The following is a 21,484-nucleotide window of genomic DNA, read 5'->3' on the forward strand; positions in this document are numbered from 1 at the left end:
ACAGAAGAAGTAGGAACTGAAGGTGTAGGTTAAGAGTAAGCCCAAGATATGACTGAGAAAATGGTACAGAAATGCCCAAGGTATCAGAAACCATGCGGGAACTTCGCTTGCCCTCCTTACCTATCGGCAGTCGATTTTTTTTGTTAGCTGGAGTAGTTGCAGGAGAAAGCTGGGGGGTGTTATACGGAGTCATTTCCAGGCTGCTGCTTTTCCCTGGTTTGTTCTGGGGTAAATTTGCCAGCAAGTTTTCCAAAGCCATCCGATCTTCCTTAAGCTGATCGCTCGACATTACATTCCGCATGAAGCCAACCTAAACATTGACAATTGCTGTTGGTAAGAACTGCAGTGCAAACGACCAGCCTGCCTTCTCTAAGGTGGGAACACATGGTTAGAAGGAACACATGGCTGTTTGCAGGAGCAGGAGGCATTACCAGGGCAGTGAGCTGGCTGTAGGTCATGTACACCACGGTGCGGCTCAGCCCCTCCAGCAGGTTCACAGCCGACATCGGCGGAGTCTCCACCGCGCGCCCATCGATCACCACGTCCAGGAAAGCAGCAACACAGCTCTGAGAGACAGCAGAGAGTGTAAATGAGAGAACATTTCCTAGAGTTTGGAAAGAAACTTATGGCAGGAGTTAAGTAGATTACAGAATAATTCAAGTTTTGCTTCCTACTTTTAAAATCTTAGGATAAAATGGCAGTTATTTTAAGGTTACTGAAAAGCAAACAACAAATGTGTGCAGTTACTTTTAGCATTTCCTTTGTTCCTTTCCTGCATTCAAAAGTGTTACTTACTTAAGTGTCCTCTTACAATTTAAAGAAAAAAAAATAATGGCAATTAAACTGAGCCTTCCTGAAGAATCTGCAGAGCACAGCCTAAAAGTGAAACAAGGAAGCAACAAGAGCACTTTCTAATCTGATTGAAACTGTTACTTGTACAATAAATGTGTAGCTTTGTGTGGTGACTGTGTAACAATTAGAATTACTAAAACCTAGAAGGATACAAGGTTACCAAGGATACTAAGGATAGCAGCAGATTTTTAAACACTTGACAATATATCAAAGATCATCTGCTTCACTGTTGCTCTGATGAAGGTAACTGCCTTATGGCTATGGATGATTAATAGTAAGAGAGGAAACACTGAATTAAAAAAAACAAAACTATGCAAAAAAAGGAAGAGAAGTTACTAGCACTAACAAATTACTTGGTGGTAAAACAGACAGTGTACTAAGTTTGTCTTCAGATCAAAATGTTTTGTTAGGTTCAGTAGAAAAACCACAGACAGTAATTTGGTATTTCAGAGAATCATAGAATCACAGAGTCACAGACTGGTTTGGGTTGGAAGAACCTTAAAGACTACCCAGTGCCAACCCTCTGTCATGGGCAGGGACATTTTCCACTAGACCAGGTTATTCCAAGCCCCATCCAACCTGGCCTTGAACACTTACAGTGCTCAGTAGAAAATGTCATTTCCTTTTTTTAAAGGAAATATTTTCTTTTAAGTATTAGATCAGAGCAGAAGCAAGAATCCCCAACCCTTAATTCTGTTACTCAAGATTTTTTTCCCCGCTTTGTGCAGGATTTAAGCTGCTTCTCATTACATGTAACTTGGAAATCAAACTTAGTCCTTTGCAACGTCTGAAAAAGAAAGCTGCAGAAGGCTGATGATGTATTCACCAAGTTTGGGTTTTTTCAGCCTGGATTCTTACTTTGTCAAATTTTGCAAGGTTGCTCTTCGTACGTGGATCTCCCTCCTCAGAGCCTGTCATTGCCAGCTGCTGCAGAAGTCTCCCGACCTGAAATTAAAAAGAAATACAAAGAATAAGCCTTTCAAAACAACATGGTGGACCTGATTATAAAAAATACTCAAAAAACCTCCTCCATTCTAAATTCTTTTTCATTTAATACTCCAAGGAATACTTCTGATTGAGTACACAGAGATTTGTGCTTGCTTTCAGGGCAGAAAAAAAGCAAGAAGCTTTAGAAAAAGCAGTCATTGCCTTTAACAAGAAAATGTGCACACACAGTAGGCTGTGAGCATCCATACTTCCCCCTCCCAGGAACAAAGCATGTTTTGTTTTTACAACACGTCAGAATTGAGAGTTGAATCTAGGTCATCTAAACCTAGAGATTTTGAAAGGCTGCATATATTTTACTAAGGAAAAACAGCTAGGGAGCTAACCCTTATTTCAGAGCACATATCCCTTATTCATCTACAACTGCAAAACAACCCTCAGTCTAAAGAGTCGCCAACTGCTCTGCTACAGCACATGAGCAGTGACACACGAGAGGACTGCTGCTGGATTTTAGAAAAACACTGAGCAAAACTCACCAGCATGATTGCACTGTGAGAATCACTCCCTGCCCACTTTAGAGACAACAGCAAAAAGCAGGTTTTGCTCCTCACGTGGAGGAACATCCTCAGTCAGACCAGCGTTGCTCAACACCTTCAGATGACTCCTCCATGTAATATCATTAAACTATCCAAGTATTTGCATAATGACAAAAACTGGTCATGAGGGCTGTGGAATGCTCCCAAGTAGAGCATTGGGCATTACTGCCAGACAACAGGGGTTTTCAGCAAAATATTTCATTATTTTTTGCAAAGCATGGTACAATACTTAATATTAGCAAGAACAAGACAACATCCATTTACACACATTCCAGAATTCATCTCATAGCCCTTTTTATGCCTTAACTTCCATCCCTCATAACAGTTGCAAATATCCTTTATCTAAGCTCTTCTAAGGGGTAGAGGAATCCATGCTGTCAGTTTTTTCAAGTCAGTATTTTAAGCAAACAGATAAACTTTGGAGCCGCCTTTTCAGCAACAATTAACACAAATATTTTGTTAGCATTCATTTTATAAGCGAGAGAGACAGTACCTTCACTTTTACTGCAGTAACATCAGTTCTAGTGGGAAGGAAAAGGTCATTTACATATTTTTAAGACTGCCTTAATGTGAATCATACCTGCATCAGATTAAATCTTGCCACCTCATTTATAGGAGCATCAGAAATGATCCCATACTGCTCGGGGTTGACGATGGCAGGGCAGATGAAACAGGCCAGAAGGAGATCTGTGCACATGGCTCTGACCTCCCCAACCTCCAGCCTGTCCACACACGACAGCGTTTTGTACATCTGTGACACAATCCACCTCAAGCTGTGAGGAAAACAGTAAGTGTTTTGTTTGAGATAGCCGATGAATTTGTTGACCAAGGTCACCAGCTTGGCCTCATTGGAGTCAACCATCTCTTGGACTCTCTGCTTGAACTTTTCTGTGCCTTTCTCTCCAAATAACTTTTCCTGCTGTACTGGGGAGAATCTCTCAATTAACTTGTTTGCATCGGTTTCCAGGTGGTCTTCATCTTCAACCAGAAGCTGCATGATTGGCTCATGTAAGGTTGCAGTAAGAAAAAGTTTTGCAGAAAAGAGTCCTTCAGAGAAAAGCTTGAACAAGATGCTGAAGGCACAGGTGCCTCGTCTCAGCAGCCGCCTGGGGTTGTCGCTTTCCTTGAGCTCAAACTCAATCAGGTAACGCAGGACCTGGAGGAGGTAACTCTCATCCTCCTGCATGATGCAGTTGCCATAAATGGAGGTAAACACTGTGTGAATGACACTCTGGGTGTTGTCCTGGTTGAGTTTCTCTCCGGCAACCAGGCAGGATGCAATAAGCCTGGGGTTCTCTCTCAGTCTGTTCAGGAATTCTCCGTAAGCAGTCTCCTGAAATCCCAACTGCTTGTATCCATCCACGAACTGTGTGTCCTCCAAGATTTTTGCATGCTGGCAACATTCAGCAGGAGATGCTTCAGCACTTTAAAGAAAAACATTGAAACAGTTTAAGTAACTCTTAAGTACACAAACTTGCTAATAGATGCCATGTGGTCAATCTATTAACCAGGCTGCCAGGGAGGAAAAAAGTCTTTCCAGATAGTTACTACAAATTATTTGCAAATTCAGGAGAGCTTGTTCCCATGAACAGAAGCAAAACAAACACAGGTATTAAAAAAAAGTTGCCTAAATGGCCAACAAGTAACTTTCAGGTGTGTAAGATTCCCTAGCTGAGGTTTGCTTTACAACCTCGCTATTTCTATGGTTAGTACAGGAAAGGCCTCCAGACTGTGAGGATTGTCTGTAAGTGCCAGAAGCGTGGGGGTTTGCTGCCCCTGTCACCTGGTTATGATGAGCCTGTCGAGGTTGATGCGCTGCTGTTTGGAGATCCAGGCGGTGCGGTAAAGCCGCTCTGCTGTCTTCAGCACATCTGCATTCAGCCGCTGGATCAGCTGCTTCTCCGAGGTCACATAGAGCCTCTCCTGCTTCAGGTGATGGGCCAGAGTGTGGATGTCCAGCTTCACCATGGTGGGCAGCAAGCAGGAGGCACAGCAGCCCTGAGGCACACAGAATGCAGCAGGTCAGTTCCAGCAGAGGGGATGAGTCCTGTCAGCCCCACACAGTGACACAAGTGGTGCACAAACTCACAGCAGGCAGGGAATGCTGCTGAGTCTCTCCTCTCAAATCCACCACTCAGCCACTCTCTCTTAACGCAAGGTTTCCCAAGTGCCACTTCCATTGTTCTGTCACACGTCAGGGACACGAACGGAGAAGCAAATGGTATTTTCAGCTCGCCCTGGTGAGCACAGCACTGCACAACCGCTGACCACACCTCAGCTACATGAGGTGGGAACCTGGCCTTCACCTGGGGACATGTGGCCCTTGCCACAGCTTAGGTGACAAGTGCAGGGAGATGAAGACCACTCCCATTCCCACTCACTGTCTGGGGAACAGACACTTACTCCTTCATCCTAAACCCACCCACGTAACCCAGCACTACTCAAGGACTGGGGTGTTGTAGTCTCTAGCCTGTTCCTTCTCACCTATACACCAGAAAAACTGAAACAGCCATAGGCTCTCAGAGCACATCAGAGGCTAAAATCTACACAAACTACTGTTCTATCTGAACATAATATCAGCTCTAACTTCACAATTATAAAACACCTCAGCAGAGTACTGCACCAGTAAAGACACATTCAAGGAGCTAATCAATTTAAAAATTAACTCTTTGGGAGGAAAAAAAAACATCAATTGCATTAATACTGACAAAAGAAAGGGTACAATCATGAAATCATGGAATTGATAGTTAACTGCTTTATGTCCTCCCAGCCAGAATTAACAGCCACCCTAGCTAATTGGGAAAGGACAAGGGTTTGAGGCAGCTATGATCTGTAACAGATCATATTACACCTGTTGTGTATATCAGTAATTGAGATATGTCAGAGGGCTCTAGTGAGGAGACCTTCAAGGCCATACTACAGTCAAAATAAAAAGTTACTTCCCACAACCTGCAGTGACTCTGGACAAGCCTTGCTTCACAAACCCATTTAGACCATGCTTGAGAAACTACAAATAATGTGCTAGAATACCATTTGCTGGCCCAGTGCTCTCCCCTGCTAGTGTTTTAAAGATCTGTGTTTCACTGTTCAGCAGAGCAGGAGGTGATTCTCACTGAAGAATACAGATTAGCTCCCTAATTAGGCACAGGTTTCCCATTTGTTGGGGGTTTTGCAGCCTGATAACCAGGTGCACTGACAACCATCACTGCTCCTTGTGTAATTAAGTTCTTTTATCTATAGATTTAACCTCACAACCAGAAGCCAGGCAGAGATTAACAGAGAAGCTGTCAAAAGTCTTTATGCATAAAAAATTTGCAATTTTATTACACCTGATGGTTTAAAGGCCACTCCTAGCAAACACAGACAACTGCATACAAAGCTCTTTAAAATAACCCCTAAACTCAAAAAGATCCCAAACCAAATTCAACAACCTCAACCAGAGGTTACAGCTGATGCATCCAAGAATGAGATTACGACAGGAACTTGAAGGATGTGCTAATTCAGATGTTTTTAACTAGGACAGTCTCAGAGAAATGATTAGAAGAAGAAACATTGCTGTTACTGCCAAAGTTCTTTGTGCAACAAATAACAACTTCTTGCAACAAATTTATTTTTAGTCTCAGAATGTAAGAGCTTGCAAAAAAAACCAGCAGTAAACTTGCTACTGCCTGCAAACACAGTAGTAACCAGTTCTTAGGCTGTGAGCTACTGCTATCAGCCAGGAAAAAGAAGTTGAATCCATAAAAACACACACAAACAAGACCTGCAGAGCTACCTTTTGGCTTTTCATAGCTTCCCACTGTAGGGCTGTGCTCAAGAGCTGCTCACACTTGATCAAACCTGAACAGTTTTAGTTGGCATTTTCCACTTTAGGGTGTTGACGCACAGTCTCCGCTTTTCTGGACAGAAAGTCAGTCCAAGTGGATCTCCTGCTTCTAAGCAAGTTTGGGAAGGAAGGGGAGACTCACATGGAGTACCCCCATGAACAGCCTGTTGCCCCTTCCTACGTTCCTATGCCTTTGCTTTGCCAAATTTCAAAACAATTCTCTATTTTTGTGTCACTGGTTACAAACCCATTTAAGAGCAGACAAGCTGATTAAACAGCTCCTGAGGTGTCTCCTACACTTACAAGTGATTTCTCTCAGTTTCATTCAGGGTCTTTTTCTGGCTTTTTACTAGAGAAGATGTTTTCAGCATTAGGGATAGGCAAAGCTCCCTGAGAGCTTTCAGCCTCTGAGGAAGATGCTCCTTCCTCCTCTGCCCACAGGTCAGAGCAAACTCCAAAAGCCCTGTCAGCAAAACAGACAAAGGTGTTCTGGAAACAAAAGACTTTTTCTGGTAAGGTATGTTCATCAAAGTAACAATCACATTGCTGGTAACCTTTCCTGGAGCTATTGACAATGAAAAAAAAAGAAATTACAAAATTATTTAATACTCAGGAAGGAAATAAAACTCCCACACAGTCCAGAGCCCTATTACACATGCATCAATCCACCTGTCCAGCAAAAAGAGGTCAGACTCCTGCACTGTACCATTTGTGATGCCACATGAGAAAAACTTGACAGCATAAACCTCACCCTTGCTTGAAAAGTGAACCACCCAACAGAGGAACAACTTGGGCACCTCCTCATGAAGAGCATCTCGGCCCTTCCACAGACACCGAGGCCCTGAGAAGCTGTGGGAAGTTGCCAACTGCTGTGCATTCTGATTTTTCCTTTTAAACTAATTGCCTCTGTGAACTCCATGCCCAAAACAAGGCTCCAAAGATGACTCTTAGCTGCATCTGCACTGCTAAATATACTGGTCCTGTGACTACCTGATAATATCCCATCAGTTGGCCACTACCCACGTGTGTATCTTATCTGCCTCTGCTTCAGAACAGCAGAAATAACGAAAGCAAGGGGAGAACTGATTCAGAACTGAGCCACAGCAGGTTACTATGCACCACTGCTTTGTCAAGAACTGTGAAAATCCACAGGATTTTCCTGTCAATCCACAAGAAGACAACTGCATGACAGCAGCTTTCACCCTATGCACAATAAAATGGGATCAGCAGCTTCCCCAGCTTGGTAACCTCCATAAAAATCAGTGACTTGACTGCAAGGATTGCTGCTGAGATCCACCTCTGTGGAGAGGAACGCCTCATCATTGCCTTCCACCAGTTTTTAAATGAATTATTTTGAAGCCACGTATACACAGCAAGCAACAGCACAAGCAACTTTTTCTTCATCTGAGGTCTCTGGCAGACACCTGACAACACCAGAGATGTAAAGCAGCAGTTTAACACACAAGGTACTTCCGCAAGGCTCAGTAAAGAAAACCCAAAAAACCCAGTTGAGCAAGATGCATGTGCTATTCCTCTCTTCAGACACTGCTATTACCAACACAGCCCATCCTGAAAGAAGAAACTACTGTACCACTAGCAATCCTACCTGACACACACTGCTCCTCCCAAAAACCTCTTCCTTTTACAACAGTATGAACAGACAGAGGCTGCATCCTCTGACCAGGCTCCACAACGTTCACTCTGGGCCAGCACTTGGGCCAAAGCTTCAGCAGCACTTGGGCACAGCCAGCATTTTGTGACACACCATGGAACAATTCTGGAGCAGAGAGAGATCAAGCCTCTGCTAATTCCAGAACCTCGTTTGTCAGATTACCTTATCAGCTGCTCATAAACAAAAAGATGCCCGTAATTATCCAGCAACCTGATTTATGACTACCATGCACATTTGGAATAGCAGATATCTGTACACAGCTGTATAAAGGAGTCAGTTTAGGGTATTTAGATATCCAACAGCCTGCTGTGGCAGAAGGAGCAACAGATATTTAACACTGTGCTATGCGCAGATTACATTTCAATCCTGGAATTTCATGTTGATATGAAAACATTTCCATTTTCTGTCAGTTATTTCAAGACTACTCAGGAACCTATAAGTAACTGTGACACAGTAAGAGCAGCTTAGCACAACAACTCAAACAATTTCCCTTCATGATGCTCCACATATCAACAACAAAGACTGCATGACCTGACAGCAGCCAAGATGCCTTGCCCTGCTGGCAGCACACATTTGTTCAGAACCTGAGGCAGTCTATCCTTTGATGAACACAGGACACAAATTGCTTCCTAGTCTTAAAAGTCCTGGAAAATGTGACATTGAATCTTTAGGTGCTGACCTCCGCCTTGCAAAATCCATGGGTTTGTCCTGTGACATACAGGAATGAACCACGTCTCTGTTGAGCATTTCTGTGATTCAGTTGACAGAAAAGAGATTAGGTAAAGTGGTAAATACTGCTGGTACACCAGATCCTTCTTCCTCCTCCTGTGTTTCCTGCTCAGGGTTAGTTGCTCCTCCTGAGTCTCGCTATGCAAGACTCAACTTCCAGAGCAAGTTTGGGCAGATCTAATGTAGGCAGGGCAGGGCAAGGCAAAATCACTCTGTCCTGCTGAAAAATAACTCCTAAGCAAGCCTGAATAGCTTCCAAGCTAATTCAGCCCTGATGAAGCACCACTTTTCTCATCAGTATTTATAGTACCATCTCACAAGCCTTATTTCTTTATACAAGCTAGCTGCCTGTCTCCCACAGTTGAGCAAAAAGAGCTCTTTTTGCACTAGGATGGTTGACCATGACCTAGGGCTCACTGCTGAACCCTCATGTTACAACACCCACCAGCTCAAACACATGTGCAACACCCAAAATGCAGTTCCACTGCCTAATTGGCATTAATAAGAAACTCATCCCTCACGTCAGGGTTGCCTAGCGGCTGCTCTCAGCTAGCCCTGGACATACTGTCCATCCATGTGCAAGGAGAACCTCATTTCTCATGCCCCATAACTTATCAGTAAAGCACAGGATCAGTTGGCTGCTAAATTATCCATCAAGGCTTTACCATGGTGGCATAAAATGAACTAAAGCACGTAACCAGGCTAAAATCTATTCCAGTTGTTTGTGATGCTAGAAACTGCAGCTCCCTTTAGGTAAGGGTCACACTAATAAACTTTTAGTCAGAACAAGTGCAGAACTAGAAGCTGCTCAAACTGATAAAACCAACCTGTTCCCAGCCTGTTCTCCCAAGAGCAGCTCCCTTCCCATCCACCAGGAAGGGCAGCTGCTGCTCAGGAGAGTATATTCTCCAGCACCTGACAAATGTCACATCAAAACCTGTGTGTGGAGCATCTTAAATATTTTGGAACCCTTCTTGGCAGCAAGAGTTGAAAAGCCTGCTTCCTAAAGCCACCATCCTGCTGCTTTTGGAGAGTATTTCAGATTTCATGCACTGCCTGTGCCATTTCCCCTCCATCCTCTTCAAATTGCAGCTTCTACTTGTGAGTCAACTGCATCGTCCACCAAAATAGCACTTTACCTATCAGTAAGTGTAGTGTCACATGCTCGCTCCGAGAGCTCCATCCCAACAGCTCTCAAGAGCGCGGTATCATGACTTTGCAAGAAAAAAAGCCTGATACTCCCTGGATCGAGTTCTCCAGCGTTAGGGGTCTGTGAGTAACCAAAAAGGGAAGTCGCCACACTCGTCAAGTTTCAAGTTTTAAACCTGCAGCACACAAAAGCCGTGAAGGAGACCCGGCAGCGAGCGGCTGGAGGGCCCCGCTGCCAAGGGCTCTGGTCTGCCAAACAGCTCCGCAAAGGGACCGCCGATGCCCAGAGCCATCGGGCAGGCGGGGCTGGGCAGGGGGACAAGGGCACAGCCAAACCCCCGAGCAAAGCCCACCAACAACTTCTCCTGCCGCCCCCGCACCGCTCCCCCCGCCTCCCGGGCGCTCTATCGCGATAAACCCACCCGACATACCCTCCTCGGCTCCGTGTCTCCTCGGCTGCCCGCCTTCCCTCTCTCTTCCCTGGAAAAACCAAAAGGTTTTGTCAGGCCCCGGGCCTTCCTCCTCCTCCCACCGCTCCCTCCTCCTCCTCGGGAGGAAGCCGAGCGCTGTCGCGGGATCCGAGCTGTCCCTACCCGGCCAGCGCCCCGGCGGCTCCCGCTGCGGCCCGGGCGGGCGCGGCACTGCGCAGGCGGCCACGGCGCTCCTGGGACTTGTAGTCGCGGGCCGGCACGGGAGCGGGCCGGGCGAGGCGGAGCGGGCCGAGGGCCGGCGCGGGGGAGGCGGGGCGCTCGGGGAGCTGCGCTCGCCGTCAGTGCCGCTCCGCCCGGCCGCGGCTGCTGCGTGCGGGGCTCGGTGTCACGACATGGCGGGGCCTCGCGACCCGCTGCCGCCGGCGGGACGGGCAGCGGCTGCTCGGGGCCGGGTCCCGGTGCCGTGTCCGGGCGCTGGACGCACACGTGTCACCTCACCCCCGACCGGTGAGGGTCGGAGCTCTGCCCGCAGACCCCGCAGGGCCCGGCCATGATGCCGGCCCGGCTCCAACCTTCCCGCACCGCCCTCCCGGCAGTGCCCCGGTACCCCCCGGTACCGCCCGGACCCCCGGTGCCCCCGGGAGGTAGGGGAGCCCCCGACACCTGAGGGTTATCCCCCCCGGCCGGTAACCATGGAAACTTCCAGAAGTGCCCCCCCTACACGGCGGTCGTGGTCCCGCCCAGCCAATGGGGACGCTCCGCTTGGCTCACGCTTCCCTGTGGCCGCGGCCGGCGGGTGCAACCAATGGGGCGGCGCGAGGGGGGCGCGCCGGGCACGGCAGAGCGAACGCGCGGTGCTCGCCAATCGCGGGAGGCCAGCTTGGTAGCAACCGGCCAATGGGAAGGCTCCAGCGAGGGCGCAGCAGCCAATAGAGAGGCTCCACGAAGGGGTAACGGAAGGTATAAAAGGCCGGGCGGCGCGGCCTGGTGGCTCAGCGGCGATCGGGGCGCGGCGGTTCTGCACGGTGCGGGTCGGGCGCGGTAAGGGCGGCGCAGGGCTGGGTCGGTGATGGGGGGATGGTGGTTGCGGGCACGGGAAGAAGGACTGGGGACGTGGGGTGATTCCGTGCGGTGGGAGCTGGGCGCGGTGAGGGCGGTTGCGGCGCGGGGAGGGGGGGCGCGCAGCACGTGGCGCTCCGTTGTGTAACTGGCGGCCTGTCGGCAGGTGGGCGCAGGTGAGCGGTCGGCATGAAGCTTCTGCTGCTGACGCTGCTGGCGCTGGGCGCCGTCTGGGCGGATGACGAGGAGAAGAAGGAGGACGTGGGCACGGTGGTGGGCATCGACCTGGGCACCACCTACTCCTGGTACGTGGGGATGGGGGGCGCTGGGCCGATGGGCAGTGCTTGGGCCCCGAAGCGGCGGTGTGCAGGTCCTGCGGGCCGCGGCAGTGCTGGGCCTGCAGGGGAAGGAGGGGGGTTGGCTGCTGGCATGGGCAGTGCTGGGCCCTGCTAGGGAGGCAAGGCCTGTGGGCCCGTGGGAGGTGCGGGGAAGTGGCTGCAGGACACGGGAGGGCGCCGGGAGGAGCAGAAGGGGAGGTAGGGGGGATGCGCAGGCCCAGCACCACCTGACCGTTCCGCTCCCCCCCGCAGCGTGGGCGTCTTCAAGAACGGGCGCGTGGAAATCATTGCCAATGACCAGGGGAACCGCATCACACCGTCCTATGTGGCCTTCACCCCCGAGGGGGAGCGCCTGATAGGGGATGCTGCCAAGAACCAGCTCACATCCAACCCCGAGAACACCGTGTTCGATGCCAAGCGGCTCATCGGCCGCACCTGGAACGACCCCTCCGTGCAGCAGGACATCAAGTACCTGCCCTTCAAGGTGGGCCCCGAATGCAGAGGTGGTGGGGAGGGAAATACAGTTCTGGTCAGAAAAGGCATCTGCCCACAGTGACCCCCGGGAAGATTTGTGTATAAACAACACTTCCTGGTGTTAGCTACACTTAAGTTATGCCTCTTATAGAGGCTTTGCTTGATGTGCAGAGAGAAAGAACCACTGGAACAAGTTGGAGTAGTTAAATGGGATTGTATCCATTGTTCTCTTCAGGTGGTTGAGAAGAAAGCCAAGCCCCATATTCAGGTTGACGTTGGAGGTGGACAGACAAAAACCTTTGCTCCTGAAGAAATTTCTGCAATGGTCCTGACGAAGATGAAAGAAACAGCAGAGGCTTACTTGGGGAAGAAAGTAAGTATATGGAAAATAGTGGTAGCAACTTGAAGCAGCATCTTTAGGAAATGGGAGAAAGGGTAGGCTGAGTTAGAACTAACCTTGCCATCCTGACCCCCATTCAGTGCTGCAGGTCCAGTCAGCCCTGTTAAATGGGCTTAGCTGGCGGTGGGTCTTCATATCTATAAAGACGGGCTACTCATTCCCAGCACTGCTCAGAGTGGCTGGTACTGTTTATAAACTGTTTTTTTCTCATTTCACTAACAAAACTGTCCCTCCCTGCTCAGGTGACCCACGCTGTTGTCACAGTGCCTGCCTACTTCAACGATGCCCAGCGCCAGGCGACCAAGGACGCCGGGACCATTGCAGGGCTCAACGTGATGCGGATCATCAACGAGCCGTGAGTACCTCACCCTGTCCTGCCCGAGGGGAGGGGTAGGGTGACACCCCCAGCTCTGACAGCCTGTTGTTCCCTGTACAGAACCGCTGCTGCCATTGCTTATGGACTGGACAAGAGAGAGGGAGAGAAGAACATCCTTGTATTTGACCTCGGTGGGGGAACTTTTGATGTCTCCCTTCTCACAATTGACAACGGAGTCTTTGAAGTTGTGGCTACTAATGGTGACACCCATCTGGGTGGAGAAGACTTTGACCAGCGTGTTATGGAGCACTTCATCAAGCTCTACAAGAAGAAAACTGGCAAAGATGTGAGGAAGGATAACAGAGCTGTGCAGAAACTGAGGAGGGAAGTGGAGAAGGCCAAGCGAGCCCTGTCATCTCAGCACCAGGCCAGGATTGAAATAGAGTCCTTCTTTGAAGGAGAAGATTTTTCGGAGACACTCACTCGAGCCAAGTTTGAGGAGCTGAACATGGTAAGTTTAGGAAGGTAAAGTTACATAGCCTCAGCTCTGGTCTGGGACTTGGGAATGTGCAGCATCTCATGCTGTGACATTGCACTTTGGAGTATAAATAACTCAGTGTAAGCTGGCAGCTGTTGCCTGCCAGGGAGCTGGGCCTTGCTGAGGCTGCGCATCAGCCATTTTGGCATCTCTGCTCCGTAGTGGTTGTACTTTGTACCCCCGGGGCTGCACAATGGGGCACGCTGGGAATAGTCTCACAATCCTTGGGTTTTTGTCTTTCCAGGACCTGTTCCGTTCCACTATGAAGCCTGTACAGAAAGTCCTGGAAGATTCTGACCTGAAGAAGTCCGATATTGACGAGATTGTCCTTGTTGGTGGATCGACTCGCATCCCCAAAATCCAGCAGCTCGTTAAAGAGTTCTTCAATGGGAAGGAGCCTTCTCGTGGCATTAACCCAGATGAGGCTGTGGCCTATGGCGCAGCTGTCCAGGCTGGGGTGCTGTCTGGGGACCAGGATACAGGTAATGACACCTTCACTGCCACCTGAGAGAGCTGACTGAACAGTGGATGCTGGGTATTGACAAGTAAATGCAGAAAAACTTAGATCTTTTCCAGTCTTTGGAGCTCTGTGCCCCTGAGGCCTCAGGATCCTGTCTGCAGTGTTGGGATGTTGTGGTTTGTGTTGAACTTGTGTCTCAGTCTTGCCTTTAATCTGTTCCAGGTGACTTGGTGTTGCTCGATGTCTGTCCCCTGACACTTGGCATTGAGACTGTTGGAGGTGTCATGACCAAGCTGATCCCAAGAAACACCGTTGTTCCTACAAAGAAGTCTCAGATCTTCTCCACAGCTTCTGACAACCAGCCAACTGTGACAATCAAGGTCTATGAAGGTGGGTGTCACCTGTGGTGGCTATAGGGTTTTCATTCTTGATCCTGCCTTACGACAAAGACTGTAGGTACTTTGTAGATGGAACTGTGTCACTCATAGTTATGCAAAGTACAAGCCACAGCTGGGAAAGAAAGTAACCCTGTCTCATTGTTTCTTGCAGGTGAGCGTCCCCTCACCAAGGACAACCATCTCCTGGGAACATTTGACCTCACAGGAATCCCTCCTGCCCCTCGTGGTGTCCCCCAGATCGAGGTCACCTTTGAAATAGATGTGAATGGCATCCTCCGTGTCACGGCTGAGGACAAGGGCACCGGGAACAAGAACAAGATCACCATCACAAATGATCAGAACCGCCTGACGCCAGAGGAGATCGAGAGGATGGTGAATGATGCTGAGAAGTTTGCCGAGGAAGACAAGAAGCTTAAGGAACGCATCGATGCCCGGAATGAGCTGGAAAGCTATGCCTATTCCCTGAAGAATCAGATTGGGGACAAGGAGAAGCTGGGTGGGAAGCTGTCCTCTGAGGACAAGGAAACAATAGAGAAAGCAGTGGAGGAAAAGATCGAGTGGCTGGAAAGCCATCAGGATGGGGACATAGAAGATTTCAAAGCACAAAAGAAGGAGCTGGAGGAGGTGGTTCAGCCCATCGTTAGCAAGCTGTATGGCAGTGCTGGCCCCCCGCCCGGTGAGGAGGAGGCAGCAGAGAAGGATGAGTTGTAGATACCGGCGTCTCCAAATGTGGTGTGTGTATATATTGGACTCAGGAACACTTGTTTAAAATATTGAACTCATAATTTGGAATGTAACTTTGAATCTTCACTCGTGAGTGGAGCTGGAACCGCTAGCCCGACGTGGCTGTATCCTGCTTTTCGTTAGCAGTTGCTCGGTGTCTGGGGAGGGGAGCGGGGTGGGAGTGTAAATGTGGGTTTAGAAGTATTGGCAGTGGAACATTCTATTTAACAACTCGGTCATGTGAACTTGGTGTAGAGCTTTTCTACCTGGAGTGACCACAATAAATTTGTTATTTACACTGGATGCTGTTGTACTTCTGTGATTTCTGTTACCCAGCTCCAACCCAGACCTGGATTAACCCTACATGGGCTCATAGAGTGGGAGGTTTGAAAGCAGGAGTTGGGCTCTGTTTGTGAAGGAAGCAGGTGGCCCTTGACCTCACTGCTACTCCATGATAAGAATCCAGATAAGGAAGGGGGGATCAAGCCTGAGTAACTGCTGAAGGAGCAGCTTGCACTGAGCTGGGAGAGAAAGGTTATCCATCAGAACCATTGCCTGCAGTGGTGATAGTGCACAGCAGTGAGGGAGGGAGGTTGGCTTAACTCTGTTTTCCTGCAGTATTAAAACTTCAGAGCTTTATTCAAGTCTCATATGAAGCAGACCAGTTTTCTGAAGGCTGAAAAGTAATAAAGTAGTTTACACCTAATAAAGGTTCATATAAAAAAAGAAGCCTAATTGAAATTTGGTCTCTTTATTTGACTGATCTTTATCTAATCCATGGGCTTAATTAAGTCCAGAAGGAGCTTCTGTGGTGTTAGCTCCAGCAGTGCCTTAAAACAGCTTGGCTCTTGCCATGTTCCTGGGGCCAGGGCTGCAGCAAGACCATCTTCAGGCAAGTCCCTGTCCCTCAGGGGTGTCAGCACTGTGCCAGCTGTCCAAGGGCAAGGATGTGTTTATTGGATAGAATTAACCCCACAGCCGAGGCTGGTGCTGTGGGGACACTACTCAATGAGGGTGACCAGGCAGTCCCTGTGTATCTGCCCCTCTGTGTCCATCCCCCCAAACACCAGCAGGAGATGGACAAAGGAGTCTTCAGCACAGCCCTCACCCAGGCCCTGCTGGAGGGGCCCAGCTGTGTCACCTGCTGACACAGGTGGCTCTGGGGTGTCTCCCATGTCCCCATCTGCCCCAGTCCGCCAGGGAATGACACACATGGCATGGTCCAGTCTCCCGCTGGGCAGGGGCGACTCAAACTGCAGGAGTGTCCACTGCTGCCTTCCTGCAGTGCAAAGATACAGTCACAGCTGTAAATGTCACACATCAGTGACACCATTAATTAGAACAGTTTTGAGTATTTAGTCTTATAGTGGTGTAACTCCAGGGGAAGAAGCCCAGGACTTGAGCAGGAAATATGTTCCCCAGGTGTGTGGCATCCACCCTGGCACCCCTGAGAGCAACCTCCCTACCTGTGTGATACTTGTATGTCGTATCCAGTGTCCCATCTGGACCTATTCCTCCAAAAATGTACAAGAGGTCCTTAAAAACAGCTGAGGAGTGGGATGCCCGTCCTCCAGGGACATCCCCAGTGGCCAGGATCTTCACCCATCTCATGTCATCTGTTGCAGAAAAAGAACATGTCCATGGTTATGCATTATACAAACCCCACACGTTCTGCTGATTTAGACAAAGAGGCTAATATTTTAAACACTTAAGAACTAGTATTTCAGAAAAAAATGTCCCCCAAACCAAAATATATCCCACACAGGTACTGCCCTGCAGTACTTTCCTCCACTTACTTATATCGATGCAGAATAGGTCATTGTAAAAAGTGTCTCCAGCTAAACCTCCATGGATGAAGAGTTTGGTCCCAACTGCAACCACTGCGTGTCCATGGCGAGGAGAAGGGGGATCACCACAAGTGTCTGGCTGGGACCAGGTCAGGGTGGCTGAACATGGGAGTACATGCACATTACAACAAAACTCCAAAGCTCTACAGACCAGCAACCCCAGAGCACTGATGAGGCTCTCTAAACAAGCCACTGAGTCTGAATTCCCAGTGCCTACATGAACATAAGGCCTTGTCAGGAGAAGAACAGCAACCCATTCAGTTGGACTCATCTCCAAACAGAGCTCAACAATTCCACCCCTCTGACTAAACCCGACGGAGAAAGCTCCCATCCCTCCGCCTGGAGGATGAGGTGCTGAAGTACCTGTGTCGAACACGTGAAGCCGCTGGTCCTTCACCGGCTCCGCTCCCTTTTCTCCGCCCCCGAACACGAACAGACGGGTCCCGATGGCGGCCGAGGAGGTGTGGAATGTCCGAGGCTCTGGCTGCACCCCCTTCACGGCAGGGCTCTCCCACGTTCCTTTCTCTAGTTAAGACACTTGATTAGCAAAAGAACCCAACACGGCACGGAAGGCACGGCCGTGCTGCAGCCCCGCTGGGGCACTCACCGGGGTCCAGCACCTGCACGCAGCTGCGGTTCCCCGCGGGGTGCGCTCCGCCGAACACCCAGAGCCGCGGCGGGCCGCTGGCGGGCAGGAACGTGGCGTGTTCGTAGCGCGGCCTCAGTCCGCGCCAGCCGGCGGCGACCCAGCGGAGCGGGGCTGCGGGCGAGGACAGGCGGTCGGACCCGGGACACGGCACCGGCCCCGGGACACGGACACGGCACCGGCCCCGGGACACGGACACGGCACCGGCCCCGGGACACGGACACGGCACCGGCCCCGGGACACGGACACGGCACCGGCCCCGGGACACGGACACGGCACCGGCCCCGCCGCCAGCGCCGCCCGCCCGGCCCTCACCCAGCTCCACGAAATGCGCGTCCGCGAAGGCCCCGGCGGGGTCGGCGCCGCCCAGCAGCAGGACGCGGCCGGGCAGAAGGACGCAGCCGAGTCCCACGCGGCCGCAGGGCCGCTCGCCGCGCGGGCTCAGCCGGTACCTGCGGGGCGAGGGCGGCGCTCAGCGCGAGCCGGGCCGGGCCGGGGTCCCGCCGGTCCCCCCGCCCCGCTCATCGCTATCCGCCCGTCGCCCCCGCCCCGCTCACCACTGTCCCGGGCGCGGCCGCCGGCCCGGCTGCAGCAGCGGCAGCGCCCGCGGGGCCATAGCGGAGCAGCGTCGCCGCTCCCGGCCCGCCCGGCCGGAAGTGCCGCCGGAAGTGCCCCGCGCTTCCGCCCGCGCCGGCGGCGCGCTCCGCCGCCCGGAAGTGGCGGAGGGACCCGCTTCCGCCCGAGCCCGTGCCAAGATGGCGCCGCTGGACCTGGACAAGTACGTGGAGATCGCGCGGCTCTGCAAGTACCTGCCCGAGAACGACCTCAAGGTGCGGCGGCGGCGGGGGGCCGGGACCGGCCGGGGCGGGCCGGGGCCGGGCGGGTCGGGGCCGGGCGGTGCCGGTGGTCCCGGTGCTGACCCCGACCCTGCCCCGCTCCCTCCGCAGCGCCTCTGTGACTATGTCTGTGACCTGCTGCTGGAGGAGTCCAACGTCCAGCCCGTCTCCACGCCCGTCACGGTCTGCGGGGACATCCACGGGCAGGTAAGGCGGGCGGGCAGCCCCGGTGCAGCCGCAGGCCGCAGGCCATGTCGCTGCCCCTCACGCCTCTCTCCCCCCGCAGTTCTATGACCTGTGCGAGCTGTTCCGGACCGGCGGGCAGGTCCCCGACACCAACTACATCTTCATGGTACGTACGTTGGGCGCGGCCCGGCCCCGCTCGGTCTGACAGGGGCTTTAAGGTGAAGCCCCGCGGGGCTCCCGAGTCCCGGGCCCGCCCGGCGCTGGGGCTCTGGTGGCTCCTGCTCGCCGGTCGTGCTGCCGAGAGCAGCGGGAGCCCTGCGGGGTGAGGCAGAGCACAGCGTCCTGCCCTGCTCCGGTGTCCCGGGGCGGCGGGTCCTGTCAGGGCGGTAGTGAGGGGAGTGCCCAGCCCAGCCCTGACCCCGCGAGTGCCCAGAGTTCCCGTGGGTTCGAGCAGATCCCGGCTGCCCTCCAGCGCTGGGTTTCCTTGTGGCAGTGAGGAGCTCAGAGTGGATGTGTCACTGTGTGCTTTCCCGTGTGACTGTTGCTCCATGTACGACTGTCTCTGACTTCAGGGGGACTTTGTAGACCGAGGGTATTACAGCCTCGAGACGTTCACGTACCTCCTTGCCCTGAAAGCCAAGTGGCCTGACCGTATCACGCTGCTGCGCGGCAACCACGAGAGCAGGCAGATCACCCAGGTGTACGGGTTCTACGGTGAGTCCTGGCGTGTCACACGCCTGCAGCATCTCTCCCGTGGCACCAGCCTGCAGTGCCACTGCACCCGGGGCTCCCCAGGGCCTGGCTGGGGTGTGGGCTCCAATGTTGTCATTTGTTAACGTGGTCGTTGTGTTTGTGGAATGCAATGTGTTTAAGGCAGATCTTGCTGCTCTTTTCCTCTGGCACGTGGGATTTCTGTTTGCATTGGGGTGCCACTTTCAGTTGCAGAGGCAGAAGCAGAGCATGAGGGGTTCAGTCCCTGCTGCTGCTGGTGCTGAGCCTGGCCAGCAGCAGGACCCAGCACAGGTGTGACACACCTGAGCGTGCAGGTTCTGCTCTCAGTGTTTGCCCTGCCTGTGTTGCCTGTTGTTGCATGATCTGTGAAGAATAAAACCATTCTCTCCCACAGACGAGTGCCAAACCAAATACGGAAATGCGAACGCCTGGAGATACTGTACCAAAGTCTTCGACATGCTCACAATAGCAGCTGTAAGTGCAAACACCACGCTAACAGCATGAGCAGATTGTCTCAATGGGATCTGCAGAGGTGGTGGCCTGTGAAGGTTCCCCTGGCAGCGTGGGGCTGGGTGAATGCTGAGGCTGTGTCCACGTTGTGTCCCTGCAGTTAATAGACGAGCAGATTCTGTGTGTGCACGGCGGGCTCTCCCCAGACATCAAGACCCTCGACCAGATCCGCACCATCGAACGGAACCAGGAAATCCCTCACAAAGGCGCCTTCTGCGACCTGGTGTGGTCAGACCCCGAGGATGTGGACACGTGGGCCATCAGCCCACGCGGGGCAGGCTGGCTCTTCGGAGCCAAGGTCACCAACGAGGTAACGCTGCTGCTCGGTGCCACACAGCCCAAGTGCAGGGATGGGGGAGCTGGGGGGCTCAGCTCAGTGTCATGTTTGAATGGACCAAGGGCACTGCGAAACAATGAACTCCCCTCTCACATCTCTGCCAGTAACTCGTGGTGGTGGGGAAGCTTCACTCGTGCCAGCTGGAAAAAATGAACCTAAAAGCACAAAAATAACTGCCAGATGTACTAATACCCATCTTGCTTGTAAAAAGTATAATGCAGTAAGACTAGTTTCCCTGGGCTTTGTGTGGAATGCTTTCCTAAGGATTTAGGAGAAAAATACCATTTTTTAGGCAATTCTTGAGTTAATTTTGTTGTGTCTGCATTGAGCACGCTCCTCAGGGCTCTGATGGGGCCACATCACGATGGCCATGCTCACCCTGCATTGTCATGTTGCTTTTGCACAGCGTGTTCAGGAAGGGTCAGGCCTGGGGACAGCACAGCCCTGCTGCCTGCATTTCACAGTGTTCTCAGTGCTCGAGTTTTGCCACCTGTATATCAGCAGGGTTTCCCTCTTCTCAGGTCTCCAAACTGCCCCCGTTCTGTTTTCCCTCCCGCTGTGTGGGGCTGTGGCTGGGAGCAGGATGTTGTGTGGGCAGCAGCTGCTTAGGGCACACTGACCTTCCCCCTTCCTTTGCAGTTTGTTCACATCAACAACCTGAAGCTGATCTGCAGAGCACACCAGCTCGTCCACGAAGGATACAAATTCATGTTTGATGAGAAGTTGGTAACGGTATGGTCAGCTCCCAACTACTGCTACCGCTGCGGGAACATCGCGTCCATCATGGTCTTTAAAGATGTAAATACAAGAGAACCAAAGTTATTCCGCGCAGTTCCAGACTCAGAGCGAGTCATTCCTCCCAGGACAACCACGCCGTACTTCCTCTGAGCCCTCGCCCGCCTGCTCTCACCTCTCCCTATCCTGCCCCTTTACAATATACTTTTTATTGAGCACTTTGCTGCTGAAATGCTGCCTCTTGCCTTTTTTATTTTTAAATTATCTAAATTTATTGTGTATTATGGTGTCTGTAGCAACTTTTTTTCCCCCCTCCCCTAGATTAATTTCAGAGTATTTGTAATATGTCCTTGAGATTTGTACTACTGCATGTAGTCCTCGCCTAGTCCTGGGTTAGATGAACTGATTCCTTTAACCACCGCGCTCCGGGAGCCGCTCGGGCCCGTCTCTTGTTCAGCTTTTTGTGTTTGGTAAGTTTTAAGAAATTTCAGCAGCAAAGTCAGTGCCCGGTGTGCGGCGGGGCCGGGGCTGCCCGTGCTGCGATCACGGCGCAGGACCGAGCCAGCCTTTTCCGAGTGTTACGTGGATCCCAATAAAGCGGTCGAAGGGCTGTTCCCCATTCCCGGTTTGTTCCGTTTTCCTCGGGAGCCCGGTTAAACCCGCGAACCTGCTGCAGCGACGGGATTTGTACATTAAAGTCATTGTTCGGATTTTTTCCAGGCTCTCTGGTGTTTTTACTGAGCCCCTGT

The 21,484-nt window shown here is 51.6% G+C and overlaps 4 protein-coding genes across 13 annotated transcripts in view; 2 read left to right on the top strand and 2 right to left on the bottom strand.

The window, feature by feature from the left end:
* Window positions 1-10,939, bottom strand: part of GAPVD1 (GTPase activating protein and VPS9 domains 1) — a 28,595-nt gene extending 17,656 nt beyond the window's left edge. For 3 of the 8 annotated variants that reach the window (XM_085076668.1, XM_085076667.1, XM_085076663.1), the window contains exons 1-7: window positions 10,363-10,819; window positions 10,201-10,249; window positions 4,177-4,391; window positions 2,974-3,817; window positions 1,711-1,797; window positions 432-566; window positions 121-310 (exon numbers count right to left, since the gene is read on the bottom strand). In XM_085076668.1, coding sequence (XP_084932794.1) covers window positions 121-310; window positions 432-566; window positions 1,711-1,797; window positions 2,974-3,817; window positions 4,177-4,361 — 1,441 coding nt within the window. In that variant the 5' untranslated portion in view covers window positions 4,362-4,391; window positions 10,201-10,249; window positions 10,363-10,819. Of the gene's footprint in view, window positions 1-120; window positions 311-431; window positions 567-1,710; window positions 1,798-2,973; window positions 3,818-4,176; window positions 4,392-10,191; window positions 10,250-10,362; window positions 10,820-10,863; window positions 10,882-10,921 lie in introns of those variants that run through there. The other 5 variants (XM_085076671.1, XM_085076670.1, XM_085076665.1 and 2 more) reach the window with 4 other exon arrangements.
* Window positions 10,940-11,078: 139 nt separating this feature from the next.
* Window positions 11,079-15,209, top strand: HSPA5 (heat shock protein family A (Hsp70) member 5). Of its 2 annotated transcripts, none has more exons than XM_085076676.1 (9): window positions 11,079-11,225; window positions 11,426-11,564; window positions 11,850-12,081; window positions 12,307-12,444; window positions 12,714-12,826; window positions 12,908-13,298; window positions 13,570-13,807; window positions 14,008-14,175; window positions 14,335-15,209. In XM_085076676.1, exons 2-9 carry the CDS (start codon window positions 11,449-11,451, stop codon window positions 14,892-14,894), a joined length of 1,956 nt encoding a protein of 651 aa, XP_084932802.1. In that variant the 5' UTR covers window positions 11,079-11,225; window positions 11,426-11,448; the 3' UTR covers window positions 14,895-15,209. The 2 variants fall into 2 exon arrangements, with proteins under 2 accessions (XP_084932802.1, XP_084932803.1); XM_085076677.1 differs by having other exon boundaries at window positions 11,218-11,241.
* A 432-nt stretch (window positions 15,210-15,641) lies between these two features.
* RABEPK (Rab9 effector protein with kelch motifs) lies at window positions 15,642-18,060 on the bottom strand. The gene is made up of 7 exons (XM_085076679.1): window positions 17,957-18,060; window positions 17,715-17,851; window positions 17,361-17,513; window positions 17,117-17,278; window positions 16,703-16,852; window positions 16,373-16,522; window positions 15,642-16,185 (listed from the first exon to the last, which is right to left on the bottom strand). The coding sequence occupies exons 1-7, from the start codon at window positions 18,013-18,015 to the stop codon at window positions 15,908-15,910; spliced, it is 1,089 nt and encodes a 362-aa protein (XP_084932805.1). The 5' UTR covers window positions 18,016-18,060; the 3' UTR covers window positions 15,642-15,907.
* Window positions 18,061-18,069: 9 nt separating this feature from the next.
* Window positions 18,070-21,450, top strand: PPP6C (protein phosphatase 6 catalytic subunit). 2 transcript variants are annotated; one of them, XM_085076681.1, is made up of 7 exons: window positions 18,070-18,229; window positions 18,347-18,442; window positions 18,522-18,587; window positions 18,994-19,135; window positions 19,548-19,627; window positions 19,764-19,973; window positions 20,640-21,450. In XM_085076681.1, exons 1-7 carry the CDS (start codon window positions 18,155-18,157, stop codon window positions 20,886-20,888), a joined length of 918 nt encoding a protein of 305 aa, XP_084932807.1. In that variant the 5' UTR covers window positions 18,070-18,154; the 3' UTR covers window positions 20,889-21,450. The 2 variants fall into 2 exon arrangements, with proteins under 2 accessions (XP_084932807.1, XP_084932806.1); XM_085076680.1 differs by having other exon boundaries at window positions 18,082-18,442.
* Window positions 21,451-21,484: the final 34 nt, after the last annotated feature.

Source organism: Lichenostomus cassidix, chromosome 17 (genome assembly GCF_008360975.1).
Source record: "Lichenostomus cassidix isolate B80296 chromosome 17, HeHo_3.0, whole genome shotgun sequence".
NCBI lineage: Eukaryota > Metazoa > Chordata > Aves > Passeriformes > Meliphagidae > Lichenostomus > Lichenostomus cassidix.

Excerpts from the sequence above, each read along its gene's own strand:
- HSPA5 (XM_085076676.1), top strand. The coding sequence starts at position 11,449 with ATGAAGCTTCTGCTGCTGACGCTGCTGGCGCTGGGCGCCGTCTGGGCG. Across the intron at positions 11,565-11,849 it reads CTGGGCACCACCTACTCCTG|CGTGGGCGTCTTCAAGAACG; the intron begins GTACGTGGGGAT and ends TCCCCCCCGCAG. Across the intron at positions 12,445-12,713 it reads AGGCTTACTTGGGGAAGAAA|GTGACCCACGCTGTTGTCAC; the intron begins GTAAGTATATGG and ends CTCCCTGCTCAG.
- RABEPK (XM_085076679.1), bottom strand. The coding sequence starts at position 18,015 with ATGGCCCCGCGGGCGCTGCCGCTGCTGCAGCCGGGCCGGCGGCCGCGC. Across the intron at positions 16,523-16,702 it reads CCTATTCTGCATCGATATAA|ATGACATGAGATGGGTGAAG; the intron begins GTAAGTGGAGGA and ends TTTCTGCAACAG. Across the intron at positions 16,186-16,372 it reads GACATACAAGTATCACACAG|GAAGGCAGCAGTGGACACTC; the intron begins GTAGGGAGGTTG and ends TTTGCACTGCAG.
- PPP6C (XM_085076680.1), top strand. The coding sequence starts at position 18,155 with ATGGCGCCGCTGGACCTGGACAAGTACGTGGAGATCGCGCGGCTCTGC. Across the intron at positions 18,443-18,521 it reads GCGGGGACATCCACGGGCAG|TTCTATGACCTGTGCGAGCT; the intron begins GTAAGGCGGGCG and ends CTCCCCCCGCAG. Across the intron at positions 19,628-19,763 it reads ACATGCTCACAATAGCAGCT|TTAATAGACGAGCAGATTCT; the intron begins GTAAGTGCAAAC and ends GTGTCCCTGCAG.